Below are 9,338 nucleotides of genomic sequence, written 5' to 3'. Positions count from 1 at the left end.
CAAAATGTGTTGAATAGCAAAATATGAAATATAAAACTGCACTTTTTTTCTCTGCCCCAAGGCAAAATGTGTAGAATTGCAGGAAATTAGCTTTAAAACAGCAAGATTTTCTGTTAGCAAGAATTGCAAGAAGTTCTGTTTTCCTAAACAACAAAATAATGTATCCAAAAGAAGAAAAAAAAAGTAGCTTCGGGGCTGAGGGAGTGCATCCTACACCACTGGTTTCAATAGCCATGCACGCATAAGTTAACACACATATATATATATATATATATATATATATATATATATATATATATATATATATATCGAACAGAAATATTAAAGCAACATACAAAACAAAAGTTACAGATAATTCATTAGTCCCTAATCTATGGATGTCACATGACTGGGAATACAGATATGCATATGTTGGTCACAGATGCACTATATATACAAAAGTATGTGGACAACACTTCAAATGAGTGGATTTGGCTATTTCAGCCACACCCGTTGCTGACTGGTGTATAAAATCGAGCACACAGCTATGTAATCTAGACGAACATTGGCAGCAGAATGGCCTTAGTGAAGAGCTCAGTGACGTTCAATGTGGCACCGTCATAGGATGCCATCTTTCCAACAAGTCAGTTCGTCAAATGTCTGTCCTGCTAGACCTGCCCCAGTCAAATATAAATGCTGTTAATGTGAAGTGGAAACGTCTAGGAGCAACAACAGCTCAGTCACGAAGTGGTAGGCCACACAAGCTTACAGAACGGGAGCGTTGAGTGCTGAAGTGTGTAATGCGTAAAAATCATCTGTCCTCGGTTGTAACACTGACTATCGAGTTCCAAACTGCCTCGAAGCAAAGGTCAGCACAATAACTATTCTTCGGGAGCTTAGTGAAATGGGTTTCCATGGCCAAGCAGCTGCACACAAGCCTAATATCACCAGGAGCAATGCCTAGTGTTGGCTGGACTGGTGTAAAGCTGGCCTCCATTGGACTCTGGAGCAGTGAAAACATTCTCTGGAGTGATGAATCACGCTTCACCATCTGGCAGTCTGACGAACTAATCTGGGTTTGGCGGATGCCAGGAGAACGCTACCTGCCCCAATGCATAATGCCATCTGTAAAGTTTGGTGGAGGAGGAATAACGGTCTGGGGCTGTTTTTCATGGTTCGGGCTAGGTCCCTTAGTTCCAGTGAAGGGAAATCTTTACGCTATAGCATACAATGACATTTTCGACAATTCTGTGCTTCCAACTTTGGCAACAGTTTGTGGAAGGCCCTTTCTTGTTTCAGCATGACAATGCCCCCGTGCACAAATCAGTCCATACAGAAATGTTTTTGTTGAGATCGGTGTGGAATAACTTGACTGGCCTGCACAGTGCCCTGGCCTCAACCCCATCGACCACCTTTGGGATGAATTGAAGCGCCGACTGCGATCCAGGCCTAATCGCCTAATATCAGTGTTTGACCTCACTCATTCTCTTATGGCTGAATGGAAGCAAGTCCCTGCAACAATGTTCCAACATCTAGAGGACAGCTTTCCCAGAAGAGTGGAGGCTGTTATAGCAGCAAGGGGGACCATCTCCATATTAATACCCATGATTTTGAAATTAGATGTACGACGAGCAGGTGTCCACATACTTTAAGTCATGTAGTGTACCTTAATATAAAAGTAGGGGTGTGGATCAGAAAACCAGTTAGTATCTGGTGTGACCAACATTTGCCTCATGCAGGACGACACATGTCCTTCGCATAGAGCTGATCAGGCCTGTGGAATGTTGTTCCACTCCTCTTCAATGGCTGTGCAAAGTTGCTGGATATTGCCAGGAACTGGAACACGCTGTCGTACACGTCAATCCTGGCCATCCCAAACATGCTCAATGGGTGACATGCATGGTGAGTGCAGGCCATGGAAGAATTGTGTTCAGATCCTTGCAACATGGGGCCGTGCATTATCATGCTGAAACATTAGGTGATGACGGCGGATGAATGGTACGACAATGGGTCTCAGGATCTCTTCACTGTATCCTGTGCATTCAAATTGCCATTGATAAAATTCATTTGTCTTCGTTGTCCGTAGCTTATGCCTACCCATAACATAACCCCACAACCACTATGGGGCACTCTGGTCACAACGTTCACATCAGCAACTGCTTGCCCACACAACGCCATATATGTGGTCTGCGGGTATGAGGCCGGTTAGACATAAAGCCAAATTCTCTAAAACAACGTTGGAGGTGGCTTATGGTAGAGAAATGAACATTACACTTTCTGGCAACAGCTCTGGTGGACATTCCTGCAGTCAGCATGCCAATTGCACACTTCCTCAAACTTGAGACATCTGTGGCATTGTGTTGTGTGACAAAACTACATATTTTAGGATGGCATTTTATTGTATTATGAGATATTTTATTTTGGCTCATGAAACATGGGACCAACACTTTACATGTTGCATTTATATTTTTGTTCATAGTAATTGTTTCTCTTCTCAAATGGGCCATGTTCATGATTCTATTTATATTGTTGTCAACTTGACAGGGGGCTGGTATAAGGAACTGCGGCGCACGTGTTTGAGCACACAGCCAGAGCCATTGTTACTGAAAACGCACCTCGGGGCAGCTGGAGGTTGAGTGACTACTGGTGCGAGAACGAGAAGGGATGAGTACCTCGCCCGCAGGATGTTTGTGTGTGTGTGTGTGTGTGCGCGCTCCTTGCGCACCCTCTCCTTACACACCCGCTCCTTCCACGCACGCATACATACGCTCAACGCCTACTTTCCCGTGTGCTTATGTCTTATGTGCATGCCGCTTTTGCTTCACATTCACCTTGATGTGGTCAGTGGGAATGAGCATATTCACCGGCTCTTATTTCAGTTTCTTCACAATATAAATGTTAAATCCAATATAATAACGAGAATTAGATACGGTCCAAGTTTGCATTGCCATAGAAACGGGCTGTCGCGTAGGTCTACTAGACCAGGAATAGCAAAGGTCTTAATTACCGGACTTCGTGCTGGTGCAGTTTACACGTGAGTTGGAGCTGTTCCGACTGGAGTCGCGCGTGCGCTGTGCGCTCTCGTACAAACGACTCGCGAAGTGGCAGTTCAGGAAACTAGACATCATTCTAGTTGCAGCACTATTCAGAACACTCGCCGTGCAACATTTTCCGAAAAGCTTCTCTGCCTGCTGGTTTTGGAATAAGACACATTGTAAAGACAAAGAGGAATACCAACAAGAGACAAGTTATGGATGAAAAAATCTCGCGTCTGCAGGACAGGAAATTTATGGATCATGCTGATTTCTTAGGGTAATCTAATGATTTCATTTTTAGAACGGTATGTGGCTATGCCCATGGTATGGGGCTATGCCCATTAACTATTAGATGTACACCATTTGTACGTTTAACTATGTAACTAACCTGCCCTTTTCATTTTGTCAGGGTGGAATACTCCTCACTCTACATGTGTAAATCGAAAAGAGGGCTGAAGCGCGAAGATGGCAAGGTATGCGCGCGTTTTTATCTTGTTTGTAGATCAATAAATGTCTGATAGGTAAAACGTCCTTGTAGGATGTGTCTTGACTGTGTTGTACTTGTTTTAGATTTGATCTAATGCTATCATTTGTTTCTGTGGTCGTAATCAAATGTATATTTTCATTCCCAGGACGCGTACAAGTTACCACACCGATTGATAGAGAAGAAGAGGAGAGACAGAATCAATGAGTGTATCGGACAGTTAAAGGATTTGTTACCCGAACATCTCAAACTGACAGTAAGCTTTTACGATTAAGAAGTGATTTGCATATGAAATGTAATTTTTTAAATTGTATTGTTTTGATGAATGATTGTTGAGTTATCTGATCTCGTGTTTTCCACTCAGACGCTCGGGCATTTGGAGAAAGCAGTTGTTCTTGAGTTAACTTTGAAGCATTTAAACGCTTTGACTGCAGTCACTGAGCAGCAGCACCAGGAGATTCTGGCTTTTCAGAATGGTAAGTTGTTGTTGCATAACCTCCAATGACTATTCAGTTTCATGATAGGCTAGAGTTTATGAATTCTCTATTTTGGCTTCTTTGCTTTTGGATAGGCTATGCGTAAAAGTTATTGTAGCCATCAAATTTGATATGGCTGCATTCTCACAATTAGGTACAATTTATTTCAGTCAATGAAGTTCTCATTTCTAACTTTTAAATGCATGTTTTCCAGGGGATCTATCAATGAAAGTGCCCATTCGCGCTGATTTGGATGCGTTCCACTCGGGGTTCCAAGCGTGTGCCAAAGAGGTCCTGCAGTACCTAAACAAGTTGGAGAACTGGAATGCATGTGAGCAGCGGTGCGCGCAACTAATCAGCCACTTGCACAAAGTCTCGGCGCAGTTTCAGCCTGGTACGCCACTGCTCCATCCCCAGCTACCTGCCAGAGACGCGCTCGACCGCGATGGCCAAAAACCAGACAGCCAAGCCGGACATGACCGCGTATCAGTCATACAGAGGGGTCATGGAGAGCTTAACGAGAATGACACAGACACAGACAGTGGATACGGGGGTGAGGCGGAAAAGAATGATGGGAAGAAAGGATGTGACCGGAGCAAACTGCAGGGGCCCAAGGCAGTAAAGATAAAGCAGGAGTTCGAGGATGACCGCGCTGCCAAAAAAACAAAGATGAACTGGGCTGGAAACTGCACGACAAGCGCAGACATGACCACCAGACCTGATCTGGTCTTTATGAATTCGTTGATGGGAATAACTGGCGTGGGACAGACTCCCTTTTGCATGCCCTTTTACTTCATAAATCCCTCGGCGGCAGCGTCCTACATGCCTCTATTTGACAAAAGTAACCTAGAGAAGTTTGTGTACCCAGCTGCGGCAGCGGCCACGATCTCATCTCAATTTCACTGGTTATACCCCAGCCTCAACTCGCATGCGTCGGCAGCTGCGGCCGCAACAGCCAGTGTTTTTTCCCGCATGTCGACAGAGAAGATATCTGGATTCGGTTCCGATTCCAAGGACTCTCCCTCCGACGACAGTGACATGTCAAACGTGGCGGAGCCGGGCTCACCTGATGAGAGGGAGGACAATCTTGAGAATGATGAAGATGATGATAAGGAATTAGGGGATGAGTCCCCAGACAATGAAAATGACAGTACATAATTAAGATGACATTTTGAGATTTTGTTTTCTTTCTTGTAAAAACTGGCTAATTGAACTGTGTATGTGTTAGGCTTAAAATGCAGAATGCACATCAATTTATGTTGTTTACGATTCTCCGACAGCTGTCTGTTTTTACCTTATTTTCGTATTTTCGATAGATTTGTATTGATATAGGAGTTTCGAGACAAATTTCACAGTTAAAATTCTCCTGTATCTTGGCCAAGCAGGGGGAAGTTGTGACAGTGTGTGCCTTTTGCACTTAATGCAATAATAATCTGAATGTTAATCGACAATTATTGACACTAACAACATGTACACGTCTGTTATTACTAAAATCATAGGTTGTATTGAGCTGGAGTTTTTCCATTAACACAGCCTTTTAAACTGCGAATATCAGTGCCAAAACATCAAGACAAACAATCTGCTTATAAGCAATATTGCCCTCTGATCCCCAATCAGCTAGTGACTTTGGATGTAGGATGTTGCAACTGACCTACGCCAAGGTCAACATTGCAGGTCAACATTTCTGACTCTCACTGTACAGTATGACTAATTGTGATAGGTGTGATTTGATCCATTTCCTTGTTTATGCACTAAATTGGCCTCTGTATAAAGTGCTTGAGAAAGTTACTTAGGTACTTCAAACCGAGATGTCCACCTTGGATCATAGATCCCAGATGGTTGCCATCTGACTGGACAAATTATTTACTTCATATTATGTAACTCCCTCTCCATGCCAACACATTTGGATTTGTTTATTTAGTATTTTGGAATTTGCAGTAACCCCCTCAGATACATTTTGCTGACTGCTGATATTTCGCATAATATTGAAAGGAAGTACATCATTGGAAGATGCTGTTTTATGACAATTGACAATTATATCCCTGATTGGTTGCCATCTCTGCACACATAATGAGACACCCTGTGACCAGTCAGCTAAACCTCCAGCTAAATTATATTAGGCATGAACTTTGATATTGAATGTAACTACCTTTGTTTTTCTTAGCTCTGGAAGTTTCAGAGATAAAGTGCACTTGTTTCTGCCTTTGAAAAACCTCCTCGTTCCTTCCCAACACTCACTTAACAACTATTGTAGTGCATCACTGTATGTATTTTTTAAATACATTGTTCTTGAAGAAAATCACTAAACTAGAGGGCAGAAACTTAACTCCAGACTGTATAGACTGTGTATGTGTTTGAAGAACAAGATACTAGGCTACTACAGATCATGAGGCTTTTTAGTGTTTTTGAATAAACGTAAACCACTAATCATAATTCATTTTGGGATATACGTCTTAATGTATTTATAAAGCTACATGAAACAACTTATACTCCAACTCCGAATGAAGAAGAAGCTCTAGTATCACATTCTAATACATACACAAACCTCCATTCAGATTAGGTGTATGTAGTTGGAGATAACTTTGGTCTGGTGACCAAAAGTTCTGATAAATATCCTTTTAAAATGTACAATCCTTTCCTGCAATTGTGGTGTTTATCATGTTTGAGTTTCTTGTGTGAGTGACTAGATTTGATTTGCATATCCAATTTTGTTTATTTTTTGCTTCTGTTCAGCAGCTCTTGCCTCAAATCGATTATGTTTTCAACTGTCATTAAAGGGGGCATGTGTGTGTAAATAGTTTTGTGAATATACTATGGAATATATGTCCGATGTCAATGTTGTAGAAGAAAGGTAGAACCAACAACAACAAAAATATTTAACTGAGAATCCGTTGCACATTTCATCAATGCTTTACACATATGCTGTTGTAAATTATTGCTGACAAGTTGTAAAATAAATATCAGACCAAAAACTATTCGGATGCCTCATTGTTTAGTTTTTTTGCCAACAACTTGATTGTTTCCTTCTTAGACATAGCTATATCAAATGATTTAATAGGAGGCATGCTATAGATCAGAGGTGTCAAACTCATTCCATGGAGGGCCTACTGTCTGCAGGTTTTTGAAAACCTGCAGACACTCAGCCCTCCGTGGAATGACTTTGACACCTGTGCTAAAGATGATCACAAATATTACAATGATTGTCTCTGTAGTTCAAACACGTTACAGTACAAAATATTAGCTTCAACTTCAAAGGAATGAACTATCCCTTTAAGGTACTGACGAGGTCTCCCTACCCATTTAGTTGACCATGTCCATTATTGGACTTATCGGCTCTGGGTGATAAAAATCACCTACCGTTAAGTTAATTAGGTCTCCAAAAACAAGTGGTGTGAATAGGAAGTGATACTGTACACCTGGATACTGTAAGTCCTCAGGCTGATATGTACTGCTACTGTGGAATGTAGGGGAGAGAGGGGTAAGTTTAGCCATTTTCTTTACATGCAGCATCACTCTGTCAAGGAAAATATACAGTTGAAGTCGGAAGTTTACATGTTAGCCAAATACATTTAAACTCAGTTTTTCACAATTCCTGACATTTAATCCTAGTAAAAAATCCATGTCTTAGGTCAGTTAGATCACCACTTTATTTTAAGAATGTGAAATGTCAGAATAATAGTAGAGAGAATGATTTATTTCAGCTTTTAATTCTTTCATCGCATTCCCAGTGGGTCAGAAATGTACATACACTCAATTAGTATTTGGTAGCATTGCCTTTAAATTGTTTAACTTGGGTCAAATGTTTCGGGTAGCCTTCCACAAGATTCCCACAATAAATTGGATGAATTTTGGCCCATTCCTCCTGACAGAGCTGTTGCAACTGAGTCAGGTTTGTAGGCCTCCTTGCTCACACACGCCTTTTCAGTTTTGAGGTCAGGGCTTTGTGATGGCCACTCCAATACCTTGACTTTGTTGTCCTTAACTTTGTTGTCCTTTTACCACAACTTTGGAAGTATGCTTGGGGTAATTGTCCAGTTGGAAGACCCATTTGTGACCAAGCTTTAACTTCCTGACTGAAGTCTTGAGATGTTGTTTCAATATATCCAAATAATTTTCGTGCCTTGTGATGCCATCTATTTTGTGTAGTGCACCAGTCCCCTCTGAAGCAAAGCACCCCCACAACATGATGCTGCCAACCCCGTGCTTCACGGTTGGGATGTGGGGTGTGTTCTTTGGCTTGCAAGCCTCCTCCTTTTTACTCCAAACATAACGATGGTCATTATGGCCAAACAGTTCTATTTTTGTTTCATCAGACCAGAGGACATTTCTCCAAAAAGTACGATCTTTGTCCCCATGTGCAGTTGCAAACCGTAGTCTGGCTTTTTTTATGGCGGTTTTGGAGCAGTTGCTTCTTACTTGCTGAGCGGCCTTTCAGGTTATGTCGATCTAGGATTCGTTTTTACTGTGGATATAGATGCTTTTGTACATGTTTCCTCCAGCATCTTCACAAGGTCCTTTGCTGTTGTTCTGGGATTGATTTGCACTTTTCGCACCAAAGTACGTTAATCTTTTTCTGAGGTCTTGTCTGATTTCTTTTGATTTTCCCATGATGTCAAGCAAAGAGGCACTATGTTTGAAGGTAGGCCTTGAAATACATCCACAGGTACACCTCCAATTGGCTCAAATGATGTCAATCAGCCTATCAGAAGCTTCTAAAGCCAAGACATCATTTTCTGGAATTTTCCAAGCTGTTTAAAGGCACAGTCAACTTAGTGTATGTAAACTTCTGACCCATTGGAATTGTGATAGAGTGAATTATAAGTGAAATAATCTGTCTGTAAACAATTGTTGGAATAATGACTTGTGTCATGCACAAAGTAGATGTTCTAACCAACTTGTCCTAACAACTATAGTTTGTTAACAAGAAATTTGTGGAGTGGTTGAAAAATGAGTTTTAATGACTCCAACCTAAGTGTATGTAAACTTCTGACTTCAACTGTAGTATTTTTTCTCACAAAAATATCTAGATATATTTCAGGTAGTTGTGTATCCCTGGAAATAGTCAGAATTCATATCAACATCATTTTTGAAAAGGTGGTCTTTTGGCACAACTTACACAAGGTATAGGGTAGGTTGAGCCGCAGGACAGGGTAAGTTAAGCCACCTACACATTTCTCTACTGAATTCAATTTTACCACTACCTTTGTTTATCATGTCTATCTTTATTTCCCAAACACAATTCAACACAATCACTTTTTTTGTCTTTTAATACTTTTTAGTATATTTTAACAAGCTAACTTGCTTACCACTTTTTCCATGTGGTTTCTTCTTTGACAGAATTCATGAAACTATTTTCCTAAATAT

The 9,338-nt window shown here is 41.2% G+C and overlaps 1 protein-coding gene across 2 annotated transcripts; it reads left to right on the top strand.

The window, feature by feature from the left end:
• Positions 1-2,552: 2,552 nt before the first annotated feature.
• Positions 2,553-6,949, top strand: LOC109867086 (class E basic helix-loop-helix protein 41). 2 transcript variants are annotated; one of them, XM_020456002.2, is made up of 5 exons: positions 2,553-3,291; positions 3,424-3,487; positions 3,647-3,754; positions 3,863-3,974; positions 4,189-6,949. In XM_020456002.2, the coding sequence occupies exons 1-5, from the start codon at positions 3,230-3,232 to the stop codon at positions 5,130-5,132; spliced, it is 1,290 nt and encodes a 429-aa protein (XP_020311591.1). In that variant the 5' UTR covers positions 2,553-3,229; the 3' UTR covers positions 5,133-6,949. The 2 variants fall into 2 exon arrangements, with proteins under 2 accessions (XP_020311591.1, XP_020311592.1); XM_020456003.2 differs by having other exon boundaries at positions 2,561-3,319.
• The last annotated feature ends 2,389 nt before the right edge of the window (positions 6,950-9,338 follow it).

This window comes from Oncorhynchus kisutch, linkage group LG22, assembly GCF_002021735.2.
Source record: "Oncorhynchus kisutch isolate 150728-3 linkage group LG22, Okis_V2, whole genome shotgun sequence".
Classification (NCBI taxonomy): Eukaryota; Metazoa; Chordata; class Actinopteri; order Salmoniformes; family Salmonidae; genus Oncorhynchus; species Oncorhynchus kisutch.
The sequence above is the reverse complement of the archived record's forward strand: the minus strand, read 5'-3'. Positions and strand labels throughout refer to the sequence as shown.